The 27,083-nt window shown below is 44.3% G+C and overlaps 2 protein-coding genes across 2 annotated transcripts; one reads left to right on the top strand and one right to left on the bottom strand.

The window, feature by feature from the left end:
- Positions 1 to 1,845: 1,845 nt before the first annotated feature.
- LOC144136123 (uncharacterized) lies at positions 1,846 to 10,897 on the bottom strand. The gene is made up of 4 exons (XM_077668222.1): positions 10,473 to 10,897; positions 8,189 to 8,449; positions 7,257 to 7,517; positions 1,846 to 4,523 (listed from the first exon to the last, which is right to left on the bottom strand). The coding sequence occupies exons 1-4, from the start codon at positions 10,867 to 10,869 to the stop codon at positions 3,727 to 3,729; spliced, it is 1,716 nt and encodes a 571-aa protein (XP_077524348.1). The 5' UTR covers positions 10,870 to 10,897; the 3' UTR covers positions 1,846 to 3,726.
- Positions 10,898 to 16,061: 5,164 nt separating this feature from the next.
- LOC144113699 (uncharacterized) lies at positions 16,062 to 26,819 on the top strand. The gene is made up of 11 exons (XM_077646960.1): positions 16,062 to 16,130; positions 17,466 to 17,694; positions 18,495 to 18,532; positions 20,562 to 20,714; positions 21,042 to 21,107; positions 21,486 to 21,554; positions 21,944 to 22,012; positions 24,962 to 25,027; positions 25,362 to 25,430; positions 26,369 to 26,588; positions 26,713 to 26,819. The coding sequence occupies exons 2-11, from the start codon at positions 17,532 to 17,534 to the stop codon at positions 26,817 to 26,819; spliced, it is 1,020 nt and encodes a 339-aa protein (XP_077503086.1). The 5' UTR covers positions 16,062 to 16,130; positions 17,466 to 17,531.
- The last annotated feature ends 264 nt before the right edge of the window (positions 26,820 to 27,083 follow it).

Here is a 27,083-nt window from a genome sequence, read left to right as displayed (position 1 = left end):
TGCAGCTCTGGGATGTTAAATCCCACTCATCGCACCAATCCAAGTTGTACCAGCTAGCACAACATGTGTGAACAAGCATATGGCATTCTGGTACTGTGCTTTCAAAGCTACACATCAGCTCAAGTGCATACATTTCAAAAAAGTTTATTTAGAGAACTATCAGGAAATAAAGAACTATAATTAGGCTAAGGACACGACCTAAAAGATAACAGAAAATGAGGCCACAATACATTAGTCCATAGGATAAATGAATCAATTGAATTAATCATCCCTTATTACTGAAGTAGCCTCCAATAGCAAGGAACTGAATATACAGACACAAAAATTTGATAGATATATCCTAAGCTTGAGAGGTGTGCTGAATAATTTGCCTCCTTGTCTGTAACGTGTTAGCAAGAATGAAAGATGTCAAAGTCAAAATAAAGCTTAACTGGGATGTCTTTTTGGAGGTGTAAATAATTTTTTGATATAGTCCCCCACTGACGCTGATGCTCTTACGCCATCGATGCACTACTGTTTAATTGCTGTCAGAGAAGAATGAGGCCGATGGCTCCAGTTGGGACTTGCATGGTCTTTATATGTTCTTTCAGTTACAGGAATAGCAAGAAGCCTCATGGCGCTAGTTCAGAACTATAGGTGGGTGAGGCAGTGCATCCTGAAACTGCAGCTTGTTCAACGCGGTAGTTTCGTCACCCGATTTGTCATTCCAAGCGTTGTCATGTTAAATCGTATTTTTTAGGACAAACTTAAATTTAAGCAAAAGTGCACGCAATTCCTTCAGCATACTCAAATTCAAGAATGCCCGCAGTAGCCATCTCCTTAATGTGACAACCATCACAAATAAACTCATCCGCAAGTGCCATGAGCTCATGTGTGAAATGCAAGCACCAAGCTTCCACTGCGATTCTTGTTCCATACTTGACAAAGCTGGATCTTGCATGTGTACAGTCCCTACCCACCTTCTAACTGGAAACATCACACCCTGCCATAAAGAGGACTCATTCGACAATGGATATTGATAACAGGAACACCTTCTGCCATCCAAAATACGGTTTCAGCACACTTTTGTGACCGTGCACTGATGCAGACCAACAGTTTCCTTGTGACTATTGCAACATCAGTGGGGCCATGTGCAAAATGAAAACATCAAACTTTCTTTTCATTGTAATATCTTTCCTTTTTATTAGTTAATGAATGTGTTACACACCTGTGGCACACTGTAGAAAGCTGTAGCATCTTCCAAGGAGCTTAACACTTCAGTATCGCCAGATTGACCAGCGATTACTGCGCACCTTAATAACACGAGGAATCTCCAATTTTGACTTCACACAGTACAGAAGGTGCCCCCAAAGTCATGGTTTTGTGGCTATGGCATTTGGCTGTATGGCACAAGGTCACAGGAATCAACTTCTTTCAGTGCAACTGCACTGTAGTGCAGGAAAAAAAAAACACGTCCTGTACGATATCAGCGCACATTAAAGAACTCCAGGTGGTCAAATTTCATCCGGAGCTCCCCATTACAGCATCTCTCATAACCCATGTGCAGCTTCGGAACATTAATCCCCACATGCCATGATCGAGGACCAAGACAAGCAAAGCACAATGGTGGGTCTAAAAATTATCCAGAAATCTATGATAATGGTCAAAACCGTCGTGAAAGCAAAAACAGTTCGTGATAGGTAGCAAACTATTGTAAGTGGTAAACTTATGAATTAGCATGTTAAAATACACCACGCTAAGAACTAGTCACATATATACAAAGCTACTGGCCCGAGGGCCGAATAGGTTAAACACAGCTGCTTAGTGCAGGCAGTGACCACAGATCCACTCCATGAGTGTGGAACAATGATAGCAGTCAGAATGGGGCACAGTGCATTGGACAGGCACACTTACGTCGTGAATAGCAGATTGCCAATATCCCTCAAGAGAATAATTATAACGGTTGTATCTTACCCTTACCTATGGAGCAAAAATGTGAAAGCTAACAAAAACTGCTCAACTTAAACTGCAGACAGCACAGCAAGATATGGAAAATGGTAACTGCAACATTATGAGCCAGGAAAGGAGCAAAGTGGCCAGATCATAGAATGAACACCAGTTAATGATATCCTAGCTGCCATTGATAAAGTGAACGAGGAAGGGGAGAGTGGCAGGGTGCGTGCCAATGTTTCAACAAGAGGATTTGTCCTAACCTCTAGTTGAAACATTGGCAAGCACCTTGAGGCTTTCCCCTCTCTTTTCACTTTGTGCCCCTCAAGACACCATCTGCCTGCCTTCTCTCCACCATTGCTGCCATTAAGTAGAAATGCGCAAGAGCAGGGCATGTATGCAAAGGCAAGATGACTTATGGCCCCTTAAAGGGGCTGTGAAAGGGGGTCTCGGCAAACATCCGATGTGCCCAGGATGCTAAAGGATGGTGCTTCCCAAATAACCTCCAGTAAGAATTTTTTATATGCTTTTTGTGGAAGCTGAGTTATCTGTAGTCAACATTTGAATTTCCACGTCTTTGCACCTTTCCTTCTCCTGTCGTCACTTTTTAAACGCTGAAATGTTGGTGCTCCTCTGCCGGCACTTCAGACTCGCCCCCTCTGCCGCCTGCTGACGCACACGAACCAACGCTAGCAGTCTGCTGCTGATGTAATGAGCACTACATGACGCAACAAGCACGGATTCGGGCAAAAGCACAGCACCGCAGGTCACCGCTAGGTCACCGCTAGGCACAGAAGCTGGAGTTTTAAATATTGTGTTGTAAATTATCGGCTCGCTTCTGAGGTCTTGTATGCGGCATGAACGCTCGTTGGCCTGTACTCTACATAATGCAGGCATTTTATAGACAACCTCAAACACCCTTTTCAGGGACCCTTTAAGGTAACGGAGTGAATTCCAAGAGAAGGCAAGTGTAGCGGGGATTGCAAGAGTCAGGTGAGTGGATGAGGTTTGGAAGTCTGTGGGGATAAGGTAGCCATAGCTTGCACAGGACATGGTTAATTGCAGAGATATGGGAGAGACCTTTGCCCTGCAGTGAGTGTAGTTAAGCTGATGATTATTGCCCTACTATACAGTATTTTTCAAATTAATATTTTATTAACAATTTGATGGGTAAACAAGCGCTAGTGAAATGACAAAGGCTTAAAGGTGCACTAAAGAGGAATCTCAACTGGTCTTTTTACCGCGGCGACTCTATCTACACGTCCCGGGCACTATTAGACACTTCGAATTATTGTCCTGTGCGGGCCATTTCCCTAATTTAAATCGGATTAAACCTCCCAGCTCCCGCCCTTTTTTGAACTCAACGCTGTAGGTAGGAGGAGTCAACCAACGCGTGGAGTGCCTTTCAGACAGTCTATAGTGGCGGCTTTGCATTCGCTTTTATTTAGTTTTTAGGAAATTTTTGTGAATAAATAGTTTCAGTCGTAGACAACATAGCCATAAATTAGGCCCATGGAAATAAAAATACATGTGGACTCTTTTGATTTACGTATCACTCCGCCAATGACAGAGCGGCAAGCCGCCACGGGGCTGGCTCCACGCGTTGGTTGACTCCTCCTACCTACAGCATTGAGTTCAAAAAAAGGCGGGAGCCAAGACATTTGATTTAAATTACGGAAAATGGGTGCACAGGACAATAATTCGAAGTTTCTAAGAATGCCCGGAGTGTGTAGAAAGAGTTCTCGCGGTAAAAAGACGAGTTCAAATATCTCTTCAGTGGACCTTTAACACTGCCTCCTAGTCTCGTTCAATGAGGTTTGGAATTTTGCAAACATAATTTTCTTCATTGCTGAATGTGACAAAAATGCAAGGCTTGGCTACTCCACTGAGATTCAGCGCAACCAGTGGGAATTCTAGAGAAAAAAAACACTGCATTATGTGACCTGGCAAGTACAAATCGCAGTCTTCACAAACAATTTTCCTGCAGAGCAAAACAACTTCACCATTGCTTGGGGACCCCTCATCAACTACCTCGAAAATTCTCTTAATAACGAAAAATTCGCCATCTTGAGACTCAATGACACTACTGTCACTTTTGGTGCCCCTTTGGTACTGCTGGCTATGCATCACAGTTCCTCTATAAAAAAATCTGAAATATTCTTGCACTCGAGGAATGTTGTTGAGCATTAACTCCAGAGCAGCCCTTTCTGCTGGCAGAAGCAGAGGCACTTCCTTCGGCACTCCAAACATGCAGGCACCCTGCACATAGTGAGCCTTACTCACGTTAGGGTAATGAAGAAATTCACTGCACAACTGCTGGCTCCTCAGTGGAATTGCGTTCAAAGAAAGAACAAGGTGCAGTTCCTGACTCATGATTGCCCGCTCCAAGATTTGATCAGGCACTCCATTTGCTGCCGTCACCAGTTTAACGATGTGGCCGTTCCCACTCTCGAATCCAAAGGCAGAATGGGCCCACAAGGGTCCGAAGTTACGGGCGGCTTGGGTTAGATGCGTCAGCTGGTGCACATTGAAGCTCATGCACCGCTCCCCGTATAGTGCTGCAGCTCGGCACACGAAGCGTTGCAGGAGGCGATCTGAAAAAAAAAGAAAGCTATTTTACTTGTGGCATAGTCTTTCAATATATTTAATTATGCAGCTATGTGAACATTAGCCCACTACTCTAAAACTAAGATAATTCAGTACTGTTAACAAACCACTTTGACAAGAAGTTGCGCTACACCACCACTGAGGCAATGAGCTTTGGGAGTTGTGGTACCCCCGGTGGTGACCATGTTGGCATTGTGTACACCCAAGAAGCCCACATATATGCCGGCTTCGTAGGGCAGATGGCTTCCATCAGATCAGCACTATGGGCTGTGACTGCTGCACCTAACAGAGTATCCTGGATTCCTTGTTTTCTTGAAAAACGACAATTCCTCACAACAGCTAGCACAGAGCAGTTGTTACTACATGATGCAACGAGAAAGTGTGCAGCAACAAAGGTGTAGAAACGTGGAATAATTCCAGATAATTTGTCAAACATCAACCTTTGACAATACATAAGAGTGGTCTTTTAATAATGTGCCATTTATGCCGGAATATTGCCTATGCCTCATTTAATGTTTTCCGTGATAAAGAAAAGAAACAGAGCCAACAAGCGCCCGTCCTGTTTGTCTCCCTGCATCCGTGTCTGTTTAGCGCTATGTGGCAAGCAAGCTGGCATGTTCAGTCATCGAACAAATGTTCAGGCCAGTACAGAGAAAGCAGTAAGTCGCATGGTAAGTGCTCTGGCTGTTAAAATCATATGCTGTAACAAAAAAAATTCAGAAGCAATCCTCTCAAAAATTCACTTGAAATTAAACACTCAAAATCTTCCCGATTCAGCCCTTTCTCATTTCACACTGAAAAAGGGTTTGTCACAGCTGAAAACATCATAGCCCTTTTGTACTGCTCGGCTTTCTTGCTGGTAAGCCACGATTCACTAAGTGGATATATTTATGAGTTTATTGCTGTAAGAATAAGAAACAGAAAAACAAGCACTTGACTCTTGTTTAAACAAAGAGGATGATGAAGACAGCAAGTTTGTGATATCTGCCTTTTTCATAAACCCCTCTGTGTTCTACATGCAAACAGGCTCCCAAATTAATTCTGGTTTGAAGTTTGCTACAAGTGGGCATAGTGGCATCCTACAAGTGAGATGCTTGCTGTGTGAAATAGAGGTCACTGGCAGGTCCCTTTCATTCGCTGGCTAGCTTTGCCCAAAATGACCATTAATGTTTCATTGGCATGCAGAACACCGCTGCAAACAGTTAGCATGTGCTCCTGTAAGAAAAACATTATTGGTATTACTAATGTAAGAAATGAAAATGAACGAAATGCTGCTGTTTTGGTGCCATATACTTACAACTGGGCACTGCTCATGCAGTAAATTACAGCGGAGGCCTTATCATAAATGCATCCTACTGCTTCATTTTTGTTTCCTAAATGATTCATTTTTCTTGCGATTTTGTAGACAGTGCGCATGCACACAAACACACACACACACACTACTACAAGGTACGGTCACTTTGGTTTGGTTTGTAGGGGTTTAACGTCCCAAAGCAACTCAGGCTATGAGAGACGCCGTAGTGAAGGGCTTCGGAAATTTCGACCACCTGGGGTTCTTTAACGTGCACTGACATCGCACAGTACACGGGCCTCTAGAATTTCACCTCCATCGAAATTCGACCGCCGCGGCCGGGATCGAACCGTCTTTCGGGCCGGCAGCCGAGCGCCATAACAACTCAGCCACCGCGGCGGCCCGTACGTCACTTTGAGACATTATGTTCAGTGCCATCTAGCCTGTTAGTAGCATTGCATGCTTTTCTATGCTGTAGCGACACTACACTCTGGATTGTGTGAACTGAGAAACCGCAGGCCTAGGAAAGATTATATTTTTGCTAAGAACACAGTTAACACCCTGTACCTTTCATTGTTAGAATAATTTTTTGGAGAATGAAAAGAAAGCCAGGCACTTTAATAAATATGGGTAACAATTTTTTTTTGTTGCATGTTTCTTTGTAATGATGCATGAGACATTAGTATACATGAATCACCTTTTGGTACTCACAAACAATTCCTCTGTACTTTACAACTAAATTTCTTCTCATGCTGTTTTTGTTTTAACAACAATGGCTGCAATGTCAAAGGTCAGTATACGTCACATGAGGCATGAAAAAACTGCAATATAATGACTACTTCGTCATTTGAATTCAGTACAACACCAAAGCAAGCCTGTTTCAAGAACCGGAATGACAATGAATGAAGCAGCAGAGATAATACTGCAGTTTTCAAGCCTCATGTAGCCTATACTAACTTTTTAGGTGACAGCCATCGTTCTGGTGTTGAAACAGCAACAGCATGACACAAGAAATGCAATCATGAACTATTCATCAGTCATAGTTGGCAGATGTCACGTGCTGATCTATGTAATGCCTTACACATAATTAAAAAGAAAAATCATGCCATCAGAACTTGGTGTATATGCTGCTTTAACCAGCTAGCAGACTTGGGACGAGCCAGGCTTGTCATAAGCAGACTGTCATTTCTGGGTATTAAGAGTCCAGCTTGTGCATTTTCTGGCAATCTGTGTCTGCTTTATGGAAAGTAGGGCTCGTCCAAAGTATCTTTTTGGTTGCCACAAGATGGAAGCAAAGGTACCAAAGGACCATTCCGGTACCACTGTAGAATAAATATCTATTAGAGGATTAATCCAGAGTGCATATAAAATCTTAAGGTTGGAATGCAGAATGAAATAACTATGCTCCAGACAGAATATTTGGCCTCACCTGCATAACTGATGGCAGCAGATGAAAGTTGCTCTTGTAGAAGTATAAAAATTGCCTCGCAGAGAAGAGCAAAGTGCCTCAAAAATTGAGCAGGGAGGGTGTTCAGGCAACACGGCACACAGTAAAAAAGCAGCCAGTTTCGCCACTCGTGTGCTTTCCAGAAGTGCCTCTCCTGGATTGTGCGAGACAGACGGGTGACGTGATGTGGTGGTCGAATGCTGGTGAGACGTTTGTTGAGGGCATTCACGGTACTTGGCCGTCCTGCAAATGCAATCATTATAAGTGACCCATCAGTAGTGCTATGCGAGAGTGCACAGTTTTTTCCTATAGTCAAGTTTTTTCCTATAGACAATTCAAGAAGACAGCGGCTTTTACCCATCAAAGGACCCCCTTCCAGCCAACGGCGTCACCTGATTCTCATAACCTTGCTAGCGTGGCAATGCAGGGAGCAGCGCCACAATGAAAAGAGGAGTCTATCCCTGGACACAGTGGGAAGGGATTACCCCCTTTCGTCTGCCACTCCCTGCTTGGTCACATCAGCAGGGTCATGAGAATTGGCCGACTCCACTGGCTGGAAGGGCCCCTTTGACAGACAAAAGCCGCTGTGTTCTTAAGTTGTATCCGTCTATAAGTGCTGTCCATAAATGCTTGAATGTATGCAGTCTGTTTCTCGGCACATGGGTAAATATGCATGCATGTCAACTAAACCTTGTTACAGTACTATGCTCGTTTTGTACTGTCACTTCATCAGTGTCCATACTTTGCACTCCTGTACCTTTTCTGAATATGTACCAATAAGCCTAGCTACAAGAACTGCTTAGTATGCATGTTATGTTAGGTGCAATTCTTGAAAGAGCAACAAAGCATAGTTCCCTACACAGCCTTATGTCAGCTAGAAAACACGAAAACCCAGGTCATGAACAAATACTCACCTATGTAGTACTTCTCACGGCACCTGGATGGATCAAACCAGTACTCTGTGAACTGCCTTGTCACACCAAGCAGCACACAGTGCATATATTCAACCGTATAGCACGACACAAGGTCAAGGTACTTCAAGGACCACAAAGGTGATGGTCCTTTTAGGCCATTGACCGATGTCTTCTGCAGCATGGCAAGCTTCATATTCTTTCGGACACCCTTTGATGTCCTCTCCTCTGCTGGTGGCTCAGTGCTGGTATAAAGGCGCCGTCCTGAAAAAAAATTGGAAAATTGGTTTTCAAGGAAGGGAAAGTTGTAGTAATTGTCTCACATCTAGGCCAACACCGAAACCACTGCTTAAGAGAAGGAAGGAAGGTGGGAGCGAAAGAAGGAGAAAAAGAGGTGCCGTAGTGGAGGTCTCCAGAATAATTTCAACCACCTGGGGATCTTCACATGCACTGACATCGCACAACATATAGACGCCTTTTTGCATTTCGCCTCCATTGAAACGTGGCCACGGCAGCCGGGTGCCAACCTGGGAACTCCGACTCAGTAGTCGAGTGCCCTTCCTAAACTGCCATAATGATCACCTGAGATTAAGGCCACAATCGTACAAAGAAAACATTGAAAAAAACGAAATCCACCAAAAGGCTACAACAAAGCATAACATGTTTACTGTCCAGTAAGGTTCCCAAAGAGATTCTACTACAAAATGCACAATTTCTGTAGTACTGCCAAACTTTTCTACGATAAAAATGGCAATGCACCTGATACTCCAAAGTCAAATACTAGTGCTGCTGGCAAGACCTTGCCTATATATCTGCTGGACGTTTCAAAAGTGGATGTTCCATAATTTAAACCCAAATTGTTTTCTTTATTCCAAGCCATCTTTTAAAATGTTTGACGCCACGCCACACACTCTGCACTAATAGTTTATGATGTGTAATGAACTTCTGGTGGTTTTCAGTTGGTTCACTTCAACACTGCTGCTCAGTGAATTGTTTGCAAATAAAGAAAAGGAATCAATGTAAGCAAGAAAGCTTTAAGGTCATCAGCACAGTGAAAAATAGTCATGGCTGTAGGTTAAACATCTTTTGAAGGACTCTTACTACAGTATACAAGAATGCGAAAGATCTTACGTAAAGAATGGGTGCCTCTCATGTTGAAACAAAAAGACAGCCTAGTACTCTTCTTTAACTACTCTTTCAGCAACAGGCGTAGGTTAAGTGCTGATGTAACCCATAAACTCTTACCCAGCTGTTCACTACCTTTGGACTACTAATTGCAGTCGAATACAACTGAAGAATGAGCAGCTTTTCCCCGTCAAACGACCCCCTTCCGGCCATGGCGTCCGCTGATTCTCATGAACCTCTTAGTGTGAATATGCAAGGGGGGGACTATCCCCTTTCATCTGCTACTCCCTGCATTGTCACGCTAGCAAGCTCATGATAACTGCCCGATGCCACTGCTTGGAAGAGGGTCCTTTGACAGCGAAAATCCACTTTGTTTCTGAATTGTAACCAACTGAAGCTTACTAAGAGAGAGTCGTGTACTAACAGCACAAGTGCCATCTCTTGTTTTGGTTGCCTTTAGCTGCCGAAAGGAAGCTGGTATATGCCACCTCTTTAATGACATAACAAACCAGTGCACATTGTTAATGGTGCTGCAGAACACTGCAAAGAAATCTATCATAAACAACAGGTGCTATGATGTGACTGCAACTTCTTTGCTGACAAGGTGGCCAACAGGCCATGGCCTGGCTCTAAGACAAACTGCTGATTGGACATTACACCGCCCTCAAACAGTGCCTGCTTGTTGAGAAAAATCATCTAAAACAGCATATATGGTGACTCTGCATGCAGCTCAAGCAGGTAGGCAAGTGTAGCAATTGGCATCAACAACACCACTAGCTCTTGAACAGATCGCAGTACAGAACTTTGCTGCAAACTGGCCATGCGTCTGAAGTTCTACATAGATCGAAGGGCCATCATGAATGTTAACAAGTATATGGTCTAAAAATGGAGTTATGGCATTTATTAGCGCTCCTCTCGGCTCCCAAAGGTGACAAAAGCTGAGGACAGTACTTGCAGAGGTATCATTCAACTCTCTTCGAGCAAGGTACACAGATAGTAGTCCAATTTTGCAATACCAGCACAAGCAAACCGGATTACATTGATGAGCAGTGGCAGTGGCTTTAAATATGCAAAATTAGTTTTGTTGAGCAATCACTAAACTACCAGCAACAGGATGGCTCGAAGGCACTAATAATAAATATTAGTGGAGTGGCGTTCTTACCTTCTTCCAGTTTCCCACATGCTAGGCACCAGGGGCAACCGAAAAGACCATTAAACTGCGTGTGGTTGCCAACAGATGCTCTTGCAGGGGCATCCACACACACGCACGCAATGTACACTTTCGAAGCCACAGCTGCAGCCCCATGTTGCCAGACAACCTCACCAACAGCCTGCACTGCCTTCACAAATTCTCCCACAAACAGCATCATGTCAGGGTGTTTCCGTCCAAACCACAAGCCAGCAAGAAAAGAATTCTCCATGCGATGAGGCTGTGGTAGTTCATTGACACACACCTGAATAGGCCAGACTGATGAATTATTGGACTTGAAGAGTGGGCTGCCATCAGTGTTCACTGTCAATGTGAAATCACTCCACTTTAGGAGTCCCTGTTGACGCATTCCTTTGCACACTGCCGCATTGCCAATGTCGGTTATTATTTTACTTCCTGAACTAGCTGCCTCAGCCAATTTTGACATATTTGCAAACAGTAAACTTCCAACTTTGTCTGTGACAAGGTGAAGCTGTTCTTTAAGGTTCAAGAGAGCAAAAAAACAGCATCTTTTCTTGACAGTGCGCCATTCTACTTGTGTTTTGCACACTTTGCAAGAAAGCATCTGACTGTCACTGCTGGCCTGGAGGAGTGACATGCACACTTCGCAGTAGAAGTGGCGCTGAACGAGACTTGCACATTTCCCTGCCCACAACTTTCTGAACAGGTATTTTGAGTGCGGTAGGCCCGACCGTTGATACCCGAACAAGGCATCTACCAACTTCAGCAAGTCGTCAAGCGCTGACCAAGTCAGCCCGTTAGCCACAACAAAGGCCATTATGAGAACAACTGCCTCAGCCAATGTCGTCGACGAGCCAGGCAGTGTTTTGCGCCCGAATTCCTGCATACATTCAGAAAGAAGCTCTGCGCTGTCAAATTGTGGCACAGTACTACCGTGCGGCACAGCGGCACCGTCGTCTTCGCCGTCATCCGGGTCACCGTACTCGCTGCTGCTGCTGCTGCTGCTGCAGTCACCCTCGCTTGTGGCATCCATTCGCGGTTCTATTTCGTCAGTGTGCGACAGAGAACTATTGTCGGCCCCGCTGTTGTCGTCCAACTGACAGCATTTATCGCTGCTGCCAGTTTCGGCTGCGGCCCCGAAGTGGGATTCACTGCTTGGTTGGCTTGGCCCAGCGGCACTAGAGCTGGCTCCAGATTCTACGCTAGCGGAGTCGGAGACATAAGTCGGGTTCCCGTTAACAGACGTTGCAGGCGACGTGAGTGACCGCTTCTTATTGAATCACGCTGTTGAGCGCGGCACAACAAACGGGCGGCTTTCATTTTCCAGATATAGCTTGCGACGTTTTGGAGTCGCAGGCTGGCTGCCCTGGCTCATGGCGGCGTGATGCAAAGCGATTTCGTAGGATATTGCCTGTAGAAAAGTCGCCGCTCTCGATTCACAGGAGGATAATAAACGTGGAGTAAAAAAAATGATGGATGGATAAGATAGAAGAATATAACTGAACCCTTGAAATTGGACGGCGGCTCACATCACCTAGCGTCATCCGCCGTGCGGCAGCGTTTTGGTGGTTCTGTTTTGAGACGGACGACACACAAGCAGACGACACACAATATTTTTGTGCCTGTCGTCGCAACAAAAGTAGGCCTCGCTGAGAACTGTTTTCGAGTTCGTTACCTTGGTTTGTTTAGCGAAAGCCTGTTATCTGTGACGTATCGAGGATCGCACTTGTCACGATTAGAAAGCGAAAATGCTCTGCTGCAACGCTCCGATTCTTCATTTCAAGTCAGCGTAACAAGAAGCCGGTCCTTACATTCACGTAATCTCGGCGGGCTGCAGCTCTAGAAACAGGGTTTCAAGGTTTTGTTTTTGTTTTTCTGACACCGGAGCCGCCAAGCGCAATTCATGTGTTTGAGAAGTTTGTGGCATCGTGTTCCAAGACAGCAAGCTTATTCAGAAGTAGTGCATGCATGCTTCCTACACATGTGTCAATATATACCGTTCCCTTGTCCGGGCCTTTGAGAACAAGGATAAAGGGGCGAAAGGACTTTTTTTTTTTAAAGAGTTAGCTGGTCAGCTATACTTGATTTGTCAGACATAATAAAAGGATTTTAGCGCCGTACGAACACAGGAAAGAATGGCGCTTCTGCCCCCGTGTTGTCTTCAGTTTTATTGTGCGTGTACAGTCGGGTACAGTAGTCTGTGGACCACGTGTTCCTCAAACGAAGGCGGTGATAGTTCTGCTGTTAGCCGGCAGCTGGAGCCCAAACTTGTGGAGGTGAAAGCTAGAATTTTGTTCTTTCATCTCTATGAGTGCGGTCTCCAGCCGGCGCGGCTAATAGTCGAGATATCGGCTTCGTTTGAGGAACACGCGTGGACCGGCCAGAGTCTTTTCTTACCGACTGTACGCCTTGGCGCTAGAACCACTCCTTCTGATAATTTACAAACTTTCTTGAAAGCACTGCAAGCAAACCACACAGACGGAAATGAACGCAGCTGTGTATTCAGTATATAGAAGAAACGTACGTAGCTCGCGCGAAATTTCTTGGAGCTGCAGTGATACAAATTTTCCGCCGGCTGCATCCCATCTGCGAATGCAGTCTTTTTTTTTTCTTTAATGTGTTCACATACGATGTCTGTGCCTTCGAGTCCACTTCTTACATTCGCTTGTCGCGCGCATATATGTGCCTCTCATTCGGTGGTTGTTTCATATGCCGCGTTCATTGAGTGGATTTCGTCATTTTTAAAGTTTAATAATCTGTCGCCCACCACGGTGGCCCAGTATGGCGCTCAGCTGCTGACCTCAAAGACGCGGGTTCGATCCCGTCCGCGACGATCCAATTTCGATGGAGGCGAAATTCTGTAGACACGGTGAACTGTCCGATGTCAGTGCACGTTAAAGAACCCCTGCAGGTGGTCGAAATTTCCGGAGTCCTTCACTACGGCCTCCCTCATAGCATCGGTTGCTTTGGGACGTTAAATCTCCCTAAACCTAATTCCCTGAACCTAATTGTCTGTCGAGCCTGCGAGGGTTTTCATGAGCCTTGTTCACTGTAAGCTGCCGCGGTGATCGACTCAGTGGATAGTACTCGACTGCTTATCCGAAAGTACAAGTTTGATCCCGCGACGGTGGTATTCCGACGGAGGCGAAACGCTATAGAGTCTGCATGTGCGATGTCAGTGCATGTTAAGGAACCCCAGGTGGTCGAAATTTCCGGAGGCCTTCACTACGACGTTCCCAGTAGCCTGAGCGATCGCTTTGAGACGTTAAACCCCCTACACCATAAACCTTAATTATTCACTATGCATGTGTTTTTTTCCTCGGAGAAATGAAGATTTTATCTCACATATATGCCAAAGAAAGAAATCCAAAAAGTTCCTAGTTCAGCGAAAGCTAGTCGTGAAAAACAATGCTATACGCCATGGGCAGCCCTCAAAGATTCTTCCGCCGCCCGAGTGACTCGATCGCCCGATCGAAAATCTCTCACAACGCCTCGGGCGTTACAAAGATATATAATATGCGCGATAACTTCTCCAGTGCGGGCCGACCATGGTATGCGGGGTGTTTACCCACAGGCCGGCTGCCTATCAAAGTTGATGTCGGCTACTTTTATATTGTCTCGAGCAGGACCCGAACCCTTACCCGTTTCCGATATGACCCTCGACACGATATATCGGTGCGGTAGAGAACAATTATGCGAAACTATACAAAACTCTTCAAAGCACCTCGATCGAGGGCGTGGTTCTGCATATTTTGCGCCATTCCGTGTTGTACCGCACATTTGCATTTTTTTTTCACAGTCAAGCCCTTCCTGCTCGCACCTTTCATTCTTTTGTTTTTATAGCATACATTCTTTCAGTGCATATATTTACATGTCCAGCAATCTATATATTTCCTCGGATGAAATAAAGTGGCTGTTTGGGCTTGTTAGTCAGTGATCATAGTTAAAGAATGCAGTGCGAAAAGACAAGGACAAACGAAGAACTGGAGAGGGCTGGCGCTGCAATCCTGTACACTTCTTGGTTTGTCCTTGTCTTTTCGCACTGCATTCTTTAACAATGTGTATTTCCTCCTCTGCTGGTCAGTGACAATACTATATGATACCACGCACCTTGCCAGAAGATACTTATTTTGCAACAGTTCTAGATTCTTCAAGCACTTGCTGCACTTAAGAACGTTCCAAAATAAGTTTTATTTTTGCAGATTGCCAGAAGTTGCTATTTAGAGCACAGACAAAAGACCAAAATCAAGAGCCGTGAACAGAACCTTTATATCTTCAAACCAGACCCGAAAATGTTTCAGCGCCGTCCAAGAACTGGGCCCAGATTTTTTAGGTGTGTGCTGCACACTGGAACGTTTCAGGTAATGTTTCTTGTCGTAAGCCACACAAAACTTGCTGCTTAAATCACATATATTCCTTTTTTGTTTTCTCATTCCCTATTTCCCCCTTAAAGCAATACTTAAATCAATATATGTAGCTCAATATTTGTAACATTTCAAGCAATTCATGATGTGAACTATTGGAGACAAATATAAGAAGCTCCGCGTCGTCTGCTACTACATGCAGTCAACTGGATGGCCTCATGCGCTGCACAATGATGCTCCGACATGGAGGGGGATAGAGTTCATCGTCGAAGACTAAGTTCCGGCACTGAAATTATACAGACAAAACAGACTGAATAAAACGTATTCATTAAGGCTAGAAGGTAATGCTGGTAAGTCGATCATCATCATCGTAATCAGCGGCTTCCGTACCTTGCGCTTGCGGCTTGTGCGGCGCCAAGCCAATCCGAGTTGGTTAGCCTTGTAAGCCTTTCCGCCTTTCTGTGTTGCTGCATGCAGGTTGCAAGTGAGCGGTAGTCACACGCGTGTTTTGTCCCCGCATTGTCGTTCGACGATGAGTTCCTCAGGTGCGCCTAGCTACGCATATGTAAAATATTTCGACGGCGCAAAAGCTATAGTTCATTTATCTTTAATACGCGAGTATACGCCATCATCTCTAAGCGACCTGGCAAAGAAAAAAGACGTTTACTGGGGCGGCGGCAAAGAAGAGGAGGAGGGATTTTATTCCGCCCAAGTAATGGAACTTGGAGGTGAGTTTTGCATTTACTTCACCACGTGGTCATTTAGATTTGAGAAGCCTGCCAGAACTGTGACGCTTACACTGACGTGATGTATTTACAACCTATACGGTTTTAACGAAGCTTGGTGGCGTTTAAATGAGGTATGTGGTCATGGATTATCGGGATGAAAAAGCGCCCTATTGTTTACATGAAGCCTTAGACGTGCTTTATTTACTGTTGCGAACGCGTGCAGAACGCATACGTTACCACTTTGTTAAACAGTGTGTGCGCCCCGTGCACATAGCAGCTAGTCCGGCGAACGCTATTTAAAGTGTTTTTTTCTTTCTTAAATTGAACTATTTGCACGAGGCAGGGAGAAGCCCGCTGTTTTCAGATCTGCTAGTTACATAAAACATAAATTTTTGTAGCTTGTCTTGTGTTTGCTGACGCTTTTATTATTTTGTCTCATGTATTCTGTTCCAGTAACAAAGGCAGACCTCATACGCTGCCTAGCCAGGCGTAAAATTCCGGTGCCGGACTTCGACTTCGAGGAGTCCGAGCCAGTAGCCACAGTTTCACAGGAAAATGTATGTACTAAGAGAAGAGTCAGGCAGGTGTCTCTCTCTGTATGTCAAATATTTATTGTTGCTGGAAGCAGCCAGGCAGCCTTCGTCAACAGAGTTCTGCAGCGGATTCTTGAATTGCAGTATAGACTGGCACTGAGCTTGGCAGTACATGTTGCTTATGCGAAAGATTGCGAAGGACACGAGGGCAGGAGCATCGTGCTGATTTCATTCTCTCATATGTTGTTCTTGGTGTCAGGTCAAAATTTCATTTTTCATGTTGCCTCCTTGCGTCAGAAAATGAAGAACAAAAAAAAATACCTGCTGTTTAACTACTGCTGAACCTGGTTTTAGAGTGAAAGATGTGGTGTATTGGGCAACTAGACGTGGCACCCTGGGAGGTGGATGATAAATTAATACTTAATCATGAGAGGTTGTACCTCAAAGTGCGATTGAGGAGTCCACTGACTCAGGGAGCCAGTTATGTGCCCTCCCTTTCCTCAATCATCGGAGTCTAGAATGTTGGCAACGCCAATGCCAATGGACGCTGATGGCCTGTAGCTTCAGTGCTGTGGTTCTGCCACAACGTTGTCAATGCCAACGCATGCAGTGCACATCTGTCACTACAATGTAGCTTATAGCGTGACTGAGACGTTCACTCCACTGTCCCAGGGGGCCAATTATATGCACCTTTTCTTTGCTTTCGAAGCTCCCGCTCTTTATCTGTTTCGGCACAACTGCTGCTCCGCGACGTCACGTGGTTCTCCTTAGTTCGAGGCCGTATGAAACACACGCCAAACAAGCTGCAGAAGGCAGTAGTAAAGCTTTAGCTTTAGAATGAAACCAAAGAGATAGTGTTATAGAAGCCAACTATACGGTGCAGCCTGTCCAGGAGCGCTGACATGAATTTTCGGCAGCAGGTTATTAACGTTGGTCATATATGACCAATGCCCTAAGGCGTGGCAAGGGAACAGTTACCACGGTAGCAGTGTAATCTTTATCAAGAACTAGGTTTGTCTAGCCTTTCAATCTGGACCGACACTGTAATGTCAGCAATGCTCCAAGCTTTCCCAAGAGCAAGGGAAGTGCGAATGGCCTATTTGAAAATGCTTTTCTTGATGTAAAAGTATCAAGGCTTGTGCAAATTGCATTGAAAATGGCCTGATATTTTTAAGTAATTTGAAGTAAATGCATGATGAATAATATCATCTTTCAGTCTTCCTTTACAGCTATGCATATTATTGTTTAGTTAGAAAATTCCGGGCATCAAGCTTGCCCTAGAATCAGTTTTTTATGTTTGGCTCTGTTTTCGTGCTGTAACTTGTATCGTAAGCACATGGATGGGGCATTTTACTGCAGGCTGTATCAGCAAAAGATGCAGCAAACAATGTCAAAACAGCGAAGCGGCAGAAGCTGCAAGAATTAATGGATGGATCAAGCTCAGACGATGACGTTCTTCCTAAGAAGCTGTTGGAAGAGCGCCGAAAAAATGCGACTCTCCTCCGGAGACTGAAACAAGTGCGCAAAGAAAAGGCGGAACTGCAGGCCCGCCATGACCGAGTTGAGGATATTTTCCTCAACAAATTTGGTGAGTGATAAGCAGTATGCCTGTCTCAAAAGTGGGTAACTTGTGCTGATTACAGTGTGCAACCAATTGTGTGATTGGGTGCGTCTGGTGTTGATATATGCTATTTGAAGGCTAATTTTAAATTGTATTTTAAGGAAATGAAATCTAAGCAATTAAGTTAAATTCTTACCAGTGCAAGGTAAGAGCAGTGCGGGCAAGGTAAAAATTGCATGCAAGCTTCCGCTATGAGTGCCCTAGGTGCAGTTCTTATTGGTAGTGCCAGTCTCAGTACTGGGTGAGTGAAATACATTTTCATATGATCTTTTTATTTTGAATTTTTGAAATGGAATAACTTGCACCTACACACGCTCAGATTTTGAAAATTCTTTTTTTTGCACTGGTCTCTGGAGTGCATGGTGAATCCCTTTAATCAGATTGAATGGCACCGAGGAAAACATCGCAGTGCCCCTTTAATGAGTCAAAGGATTATTTGTGGCCATGTGTTTTGCGGACAATGCCTCACAACCGTCTGGGTAGAGGACATTTTTGGCCAGAAGGCATTCGGGACCCTTTAAACGGTGTCTGCCAGCAGCAGCTAAGAATTTTGACTCAAAAGCAGAATGAAAGTGTTAAGCAAAGTGAATTTCTGCATAATTGCTAAGCACATTATTGAAATTAACAGCTCAGGTCACCAAACCTAGTAGCTTGGTTTACATGCTTTTGTTTTTCTTACTGGTGGCGTAAAAAAAGCAGTTGAAAGAAGTCTGAAATACCCAGCCAGGTGTTTTTCTAATGTTGTGTCTGTTGTGTTTCATATTTAGAATCCTGGCTCGCAGCACGCTGCCATCTTTGCCTGAAGGTGTGTATAAAACAAGGTGTTTTACTGAGAAAGTTGCTTTTTGTGCAGAGTGAGGACTAGATGTTGCAATTTGCACATTTCCAGGCCTGTGAATTTTAGAGAAGTAGACAAAATCTGAACCAGCTAAGGTCTGATGGTCTTCCAACAGTGTGAAGTAGATTGGCATGTAGATTAGCAAAGAGATGGTGGGCCGGGGCTAAAGAAAGCAGGTTAATTGAAAAGTATCAGCGGTTTCAATTTTGGCAAGTTCAGTTAGAGATTTCAGCAGACTTTGAACTGATCTAAAGATCAGGAATGTCATTGTGGTAGAGCATCCGCCTCGCATTCGGGAGGTGCTGTGTTCGATTCCCAGTGCCACCGGGTACCCATCGGTTTTTAATGGGTACAAGATTTCCCCTGGCCTGGTGCTCGGCTCTTCTGGGTGAGATGCTTGGGAAAGGGTCTTGACCACAGTTGCTCTGACAGATCAGCGATAAGTTCCGCCGTCAACAACGTTAAATCTGCCTCGTGCGGTAGAAGCCCATTTGTGGCCCTTTAAACCACAGCCATGGCCTTGTAGTAGAGCACCCGCCTCGGCTTCGGGAGGTGGGTGGGTTCGAATCCCACTGCCGGCCGTTTACCCACCGGTTTCCTCTAAATGGGTACGAGCTATGACCCAGCCTGGTGCTCGGCTTGCTAGGGTACATGGCTTGGCAAAGGAGCCTGCGCATTCAAATCCCATCTCTGTGGGCTTGGACTGACCTGACTATAAGGTATCTTGCTAGGAGCTAAGGTCAAGGCTGTGCATTTTGTATTTTGAGGTTCACATTTGGCTCACAATCTCATCACATCACACCTCAGGACACCCTGCCAGTTTTGTTGATTTCCTATATCAAAGCACAATAAAAACTAAGGGTACCGGTTGGTGGCATCGTTAGTGATCATGTGCTGTAACACTATCTGCAAACTTAGCATGAGTACCCACTGGTTTTCTAGGATTGCCTTAATGCTGTGGAGCATTGCCTTCTGGGTTGGAGACCATGCTGCGTGATGTGTTTGCAGAAGCTGATAGCAGGTCCTGTGCAGCCACCTAATGTGGTCTCACATTCAGCAGCCAACACTGCTTGGTGTTATTATCAGTCCAAGCCATGTGCTCAGGCATTCATGTCAAGTTTGTGGGTGGCGTTAAACTATGTTGCTCTCACCACTGGAGCAAGTAGCAAGATGTTCACCTTATAGCGAGCCCACTGCTCAATAGGTCAGTTTGATTTGGCTGCACTCATTGCATTAGTTCTGTAAAATTTAAGTAGCTGTGTCACATATCTGCAGTGCCGGATTAGTGAGTTTGTGTGGGGCATCAGGCATGGGCATCTGCTTGCCTCGGTGTCAGCACAGAGTTGCTGCCAGCTGCACGTGTTAGCATCAACGCCCACTAACATCGCAAACAATGAAGAATTTTCAAACTAATTGTAATGAAATGTCACTATCAACTAGACCCAGGAAATTGTTTTTTGCAGACAAATTTGTTTCATGGGTATTACACATATGATTTAGGAATCCCTATCTGCTGAGATGCTGTCTGTCTAGTTCACAATTCTTTTTTTGGGGGGCTGAGGTTTACAATTCTTATACCACGAATGCTGTCCGTCTCTTCCTTTCAAGAAGAAACTGCCTTCATTTCATTAGGATGGCGGTCATATCTTTTCCAACCTACACAGCTAGGTGCCACCATTTTTCTGCACTACAGCTACACTTACACCGCAGACAGCACAAGCCAGTCAAAAATTCATGCTGCACTAGGTGGGCACTTTTGAAAAATGAATACGGAAGTGCTGCACTCTTTTCATTGGTGCATCCAGTGCAGCCAAATTGAACAGACCTAATGGGCCATTGCTGGTAATGGCTACTGAGTACCTTTTCTATGTGCTGTCTTTGTACTACGTTCTTCTGATGAACTGGCCCCCTCAGTGTACTTTGTTAATCCTACTGTATAGAATTATGCCTATTTAATGATGCTTAATATTTTTGCAATGTTCTCTATGCTATGCAGGAACATTCCAGTTGTACTTGCCGCACAGAGCGTTCCGGAGCCTCACCACTGCAGCAAGTACGAGAATGTTCACCTTATAGTGAACTCACTGCTCCGTTGGCAGCAGCTACCACTCTGCAGCCATCTCCACTAGGGGATTTCAAAAACATGGAGGTATTGAGCTATACCTTGAGTTTATCAATTTCATCGCATGTATTCATTGCATGTATTATTGTTGCCTGCAGTGGCACCTGTTATGGTAGTTCTCGCTGTTTGTTTTACATGCATGTGTGTGATCGTATCTTGATCTTGTCGCCGCCTCGCAAGCAGAGATTCTCATTTCATATTACAATTGCACAGTTTTGATTCACAAAATATTTTGGCTCAATTCCATGCAGCCAGCTGATATTAAGATGGCGTACCAGTATTTTTGGTAAAATTCCAAGTGGAGAAGTGCAGTAACATTTTGTGGCAAATGTCAACATTTTTCACAATTTGCAGGCTTCCAAAAGTACCGGGCTGGTTATGCCGCAAAACTTGGGTGCTCTTGCCGAGAGTAGTGGTCAGGTACAGTGATTTAATTGCCCTCTTTTTTCGAAGCAGTGTGTAAACTAGAAATGATTTCAGCTCCCATTCGTGGTAACTGCAGGCAAACAAACTCGGCCAATCAAACCGCTATAAGAGGTTCTGTGACATAATCTTTAGAAATCTCATATTTTGATCTATTGGTCAAGTTCCAGTTTTGGTTTCAGTTTTGTAGTTGACAGTTCATTATTTAATTAATGATTATTTTGGAGAACTATATTTTTTGGAACTGAGACAAAGACGTTCAAGAAGTGTAATGTGATAGTAAACTCAAAACGTATGAAAATTTCCTGGAGTTACCCTTTAATGTACCACATACATTACTCTTTGTGGAAAATGAGAAGTTTTCTAACTTTGCAGGCTTCCACTAGCATGGCTCCTGGTCCTCTGCAGAACCACCCAGGTGGTGTTCTTGGTGTCAGTGGCCAGGTACGGTGGCTTCTCATGTTTAGAACTATTTTTGTGAGCTTGAAATGCTTTTTGCTTCCATTCTTGCTAACTACAGGCAAACATCTCCCAATGATGCCATTATAAGAGGTTATGTTACGTGTAACTGCAGGCAAACTTTTGCCAATCAAACCCCATTAAGAGGTTCTATGACATAACCTTTAAAAATACCTTATTTTGATCTATTGGTCAAATTACAGTTTTGGTTTTCAGTTTTTTACTTGTTGACCTTTCATTAATCAATTTCTCTTTATTCTGAAGAAGTAGTGTAATGCAATAGTAAACTCAAAGTTAAAAATCCTCCGCGGTTGCCCTTTTATGTGCCATGTAGATTACTATTTTGTGGCAAATGAGGTTTTCTCACTTTGCAGGCTTCCACTAGCATGGCTTCTGCTCCACTGCAGGATCATCCGGGTGCTCTTGTGGAAGTCAGTGGCCAGGTACTGTGGCTTCTCATGTTTAGAACTGTTTTTGAAAGTTTGAAATGCTTTTAGCTTCAATTAATACCAATTGGTAGTTGCAGACAAGCAATCTAGAAACTGGCAAGTGTGGGCCTGTACAGCAGTGCACACCTCTTGAAAGCGTGACATTTTCCTTCTGAATGCATGGTATATGGAGCAGAAAAAAAAATTTTGCCTGCACAGCAGTGACAGCTCAGAGTAGCTTTGAAGCCGCCGCGGTGGATCAGTGGATATGGCGCTCTGCTGCTGACGCGAAAGACGCAGGTTTGATTTCAGCTGCGGCGGTAGAATTTTGATGGAGGCGTAATTCAAGAGGTTTCTGTATTGTGCAATGTCAGTGCGTGTTAAAAAACCCCAGGTGGTCGAAATTTCCGGTGCCCTTCACTACAGCGTCCCTCATAGCCTCAGTTGCTTTGGGACGTTAAACCCCCATAAAACCAAAACTTTATGCGCACGTGTAAATCGGCCTGAAATAACATGTCACGATGTTCCTGTGTGCATGACGCATGAGAAGAAATATGTTCAGTGCCGAGACAACTTGGTGTATTCCATTCCTTTGTCATGTGGTGGATCGTACATTGGCCAAACTGGTCGTTGTTTAACTAAAGACTTAAGGAGCATAAGAATAATGTGAAAAATGCTCCTGTATCAGAATTCATTGCCGTGATTGTTCATGCTGACCAATATTTGAGAAAAGTAAAATTGTAGCAAAAAGGAAAGGCCAGCTCACCAGGGAGATAATTGAGGCATCAGAGATTGAGGATAGGTATGGAATGCATAAGCACCCCTTCTGTTGCTATCTCGAAGAAAGAGCACGAATTTTTGATGTCCTAGATTACGTGCATCGAAAGCTTTCGCTTGCTCACAATGATTAGCCTGTGGAACTTGATGTTTTCTCTGTATGTTTCTGTTTTTCTGTGATACCAGCACGTATTTAAGCCCTGGTGTCCTGAATAAAATCGTTCTGTTGTTAGTTCAGCGCTGTGTTTTGCCGCTTCATTGTTTGGCTTTGAGCCGTTGCGCTGGTTTACAAGAACCTTGTGTGAGATGTTCGAAGTGTGAAGACTCTTTAGCAACTGCTTTATCGATGATCACAAAAGCTTTGTATGGCCAAAGCTGCACTAAGTATGAAGACTTCATGGTACAGCATCCTCAAACCTCCCACAAAACACTTCCCCACCTCCTTTGTCAAATCATCACAGCTGACAAACAAGATGATACCACTGGTGCAGTCGTTGAAAAAGCGCTCCAATTTGTTTCATCGTTGCTGCAGACGATGCGAATACTATCCAACTTTCTTGTTGATGCAGGCAAGTACCCCAAAAAAGTGTGGTATAAAACAATTCTGCCAGCCAAATTCCATTTCTGTGCGAAATTTGAGCTCTAACAATTTACCAGTTTAGCTCTGAGGTGTAGTCTAAGTGCGCGTTTAATTGCGGAACACGCTTATTTCGGATGTCATCCAAGCCTTTTGTTGGATCAGTCTACGGGTGGCTGTTTTATATTTTTGAAGCACAGCGGTTTCTGCGATTTTCCAACAACCAGCAGCGGCAGCCGCTTCATGCCGGTCATATTCGCAGCAATCAAAACTGTCACTCTGTCCTTACCTCGCTTGCCGCCGAAGCAAGGGTCTCCTTTAAAAGCGAGGGTCTTATCTGGCAGGGCCTTGTAGAAAAGTGCCATCTCATTGGCATTAAATACAAATACATTGCAGGGCTCATAACAGCAGGGCGCCTCGGAAGCACATTTCTCCACGCTTGCATCCACAGCACCTTGCTCGCCGCAGGCACTCAGAGACCAAATTATGCCCCTTCTTGAAGCGGCCAGACTACCTTTCTGATGCACTCAAACCTCCGATGTTCATCATTAGGGCGTATTTTTCTGCTAGTGCGCAGATGAGAGGTCCGCTCAAGGGCAGCTGTGAATTTTGCGCATTCGCAATCCATCGAAGCAGTGCTTCTTTCTGCTTTGAATATGCTGCCGTTCAGTCTTCCGCTTGTCGGAGAGCTGTTGCCCATCGTAAGCTTGCAAAATATGAGCTTCATTTTTAATGTACGAGGTCAGCGTGTTCCTCTTCACGTTATATCTTGTCATGATGGCCTGTTGCGGAACTGCTCCCTAGGCAGCCTTCAGTATTTCTACTTTCTGAGCTAATTAAGCCCTTCGCCACATAATTCGGCTGCTTCATTAGGGCCTTGGTAGCCATCGCAGGAGTCGAAGATTGCAGCGTTATCGGGATTGTTGCTGAGAACGCTGTCCACACACCACCCCAGCACGCGCACACCTTGCTCCACGGTGCATACGCAAAGGAAAAAAAAATGTGGCACAGCAGGGCAACAAAAAAAAAACAAGAAAACCCATCCTCTGTCATCTTGGCTGATGTTTACACCAATGCGGTGGCGCCTTTATACTTTGGTTTAACACCAGCGCCGCTTCCTCTATCCTCATCATCTCAGCTCCGGTGCACTCATGGCCTCCTTGTACACATGCAAGCTCTGCCGCCTGTCTGAATTAACCGAAGGGTAGCCAAATTTGCCCAAATTAACGGGAGTTTTATGCCATAGAAAAGTATTTGTGGTTGACGGGACGGGATGGGCTGTCCGAATGATCAGATCTCACATTTAAAACTATTTTTGTGAGCTTGAGTGCTTTTAGCTCTTATTCTTGGTAACTGCAGGCAAACGATTTCTCCCAATCAAACCGCTAAGAGGTTCTGTGACATTATGTTTAAAAATATATATTGATTTATTGGTTGAAATCCAGTTTGGTTTCAGCGTTCTAGTTGTTGACATTTAATTATTTAATTTCTCATTATTTAGAAGAATTATTATGAGGTAGCAAACTGAAAATATTCGAAAATCCCCTGAGGTTGCCCTTGAGTATGCCATGTATTACTCTTTTTAAATGAGAAGTTTTCACACTTTGCAGGCTTCCAGTAGCATGGCTTTGGCTCCATCGCAGAACCTGGGCATTCTTTCTGGAGTCAGTAGACAGGTGCGATGGCTTCTCTTATTTAGAACTATTTCTGTGATTTGAAATGCTTTTAATTCTCATTCTTGGTAACTGCAGGCAAACTTTTGCCAATCAAACCCCATTAAGAGGTTCTATGACATAACCTTTAAAAATACCTTATATTGATCTATTGGTCAAATTACAGTTTTGGTTTTCAGTTTTTTACTTGTTGACCTTTCATTAATCAATTTCTCTTTATTCTGAAGAAGTAGTGTAATGCAATAGTAAACTCAAAGTTAAAAATCCTCCGCGGTTGCCCTGTTATGTGCCATGTAGATTACTATTTTGTGGCAAATGAGGTTTTCTCACTTTGCAGGCTTCCACTAGCATGGCTCCTGCTCCACTGCAGGATCATCCGGGTGCTCTTGTGGAAGTCAGTGGCCAGGTACTGTGGCTTCTCATGTTTAGAACTGTTTTTGAAAGTTTGAAATGCTTTTAGCTTCAATTAATACCAATTGGTAGTTGCAGACAAGCAATCTAGAAACTGGCAAGTGTGGGCCTGAACAGCAGTGCACACCTCTTGAAAGCGTGACATTTTCCTTCTGAATGCATGGTATATGGAGCAGAAAAAAAAATTTTGCCTGCACAGCAGTGACAGCTCAGAGTAGCTTTGAAGCCGCCGCGGTGGATCAGTGGATATGGCGCTCTGCTGCTGACGCGAAAGACGCAGGTTTGATTTCAGCTGCGGCGGTAGAATTTTGATGGAGGCGCAATTCAAGAGGTTTCTGTATTGTGCAATGTCAGTGCGTGTTAAAAAACCCCAGGTGGTCGAAATTTCCGGTGCCCTTCACTACAGCGTCCCTCATAGCCTGAGTTACTTTTGGATGTTAAACCGCCATAAACCAAACCAGAGTAGCTTTGTTTAACAATGGCTTATAGCAACCATCAACACAACCTCCAAGTTTCATGTTCTAATAGTGCAGCCTCTGATGCTACGTTTTAGTTGCTACATTTTAAATATACCTCAACTTTTATCTGTTCTGTGCCTCTGAATGCCTGGCAATTAACAGTAGTGTTGCCAACATGCAGTGGAGCCTGTAGGAATCCAAAGAGAAGCCGACCTGTGTTGTCTAACGTAGGTTTATATAATTATGGACAGAGGTGACTATAGGAGGCCCAATGTGCTGCTAACTCTAAAGTAGAGGGCCGAGTGTTATGTTTTGTCATTACTAGGATATGCAAGGAGAATTGATATTTTCGTAATATTGCATATAGCAACCCTTAAGAATGGGATTTTAGTAGTTTTAATGTAGCAAATAATGTCTCTTCTCAGTTTGTTACCGTACAGTATAAAAACATGCTGTTTTACTTCAATTACTTCAGGTACATCTCGGGAATGGGATGTATGTGAGTGCGGAGCGGTGGCGCTGGCTCCTTTCCCGAGGTCGGGACTCCCTGTTTTGCAAGGACACTGCAAAACTTTTGTGGGGAGTCTCAAATCTTCGGGGAAAAAGTGTCACCGGCGCTGCATGCCGGCGATTTCTGAAAGCTGGTGCCACACAGAAACCTGGGCTGACCCCAGAAAAGCTGGCAGCAGTGGGCAGTCAGTCTCATTATGTTTAAATTTCCTGAGTGTTCATTTTATTTAAATGTACATGATTTGAATCCCATTATTCTTCAGCACCTGTGTGTCTTCCAATTATGTCATGAATATATTACTCTTTCAGATGCATTTGATGCTTATATTATTGCCAATCCAACTGCCGAGGATCAAAAAGCGTGGCGGGGGAAGATGAATCGTTTCCTGGCAGATATGTTGAGAGACATTAAGTAGTCTTTACCTGTCCCTGCAATATAAAAATAAAGGCAGTGAAAGAAAAGAGTCGTATTTCATTCCCTGCAACCAGGCGTATGCAAGCATCCATTTATTTCTGGGATGCAGCATTTGCTCTGCTAAGGGTTGCAAGTTCATTTATGTAGCCTGCATGTTCACAGCTGTTAGCTGGACATTCCTCTTTAATTGCTTTCCAGTGCATGAGCTCCAAAGCCACCGTAACCCCACGACCAGTCCCTCGTATGTTATACGTGGAATAGGAGG

The sequence above is a fragment of the Amblyomma americanum genome, chromosome 1 (genome assembly GCF_052857255.1).
Source record: "Amblyomma americanum isolate KBUSLIRL-KWMA chromosome 1, ASM5285725v1, whole genome shotgun sequence".
Lineage (NCBI taxonomy): Eukaryota > Metazoa > Arthropoda > Arachnida > Ixodida > Ixodidae > Amblyomma > Amblyomma americanum.
The sequence above is the reverse complement of the archived record's forward strand: the minus strand, read 5'-3'. Positions and strand labels throughout refer to the sequence as shown.

Bases quoted from the DNA above. Each gene is read 5' to 3' on its own strand.
- LOC144113699 (XM_077646960.1), top strand. From the start codon at position 17,532: ATGGATGGATCAAGCTCAGACGATGACGTTCTTCCTAAGAAGCTGTTG. The intron at 21,108-21,485 runs GTACAGTGATTT...CTAACTTTGCAG, and splicing joins TTGCCGAGAGTAGTGGTCAG to GCTTCCACTAGCATGGCTCC. The intron at 25,431-26,368 runs GTACTGTGGCTT...CAATTACTTCAG, and splicing joins TTGTGGAAGTCAGTGGCCAG to GTACATCTCGGGAATGGGAT.
- LOC144136123 (XM_077668222.1), bottom strand. From the start codon at position 10,869: ATGCGTCAACAGGGACTCCTAAAGTGGAGTGATTTCACATTGACAGTG. The intron at 7,518-8,188 runs GTGAGTATTTGT...TTGCATTTGCAG, and splicing joins CCGTGAGAAGTACTACATAG to GACGGCCAAGTACCGTGAAT. The intron at 4,524-7,256 runs GTGAGGCCAAAT...TTTTTTTTTCAG, and splicing joins TGCTGCCATCAGTTATGCAG to ATCGCCTCCTGCAACGCTTC.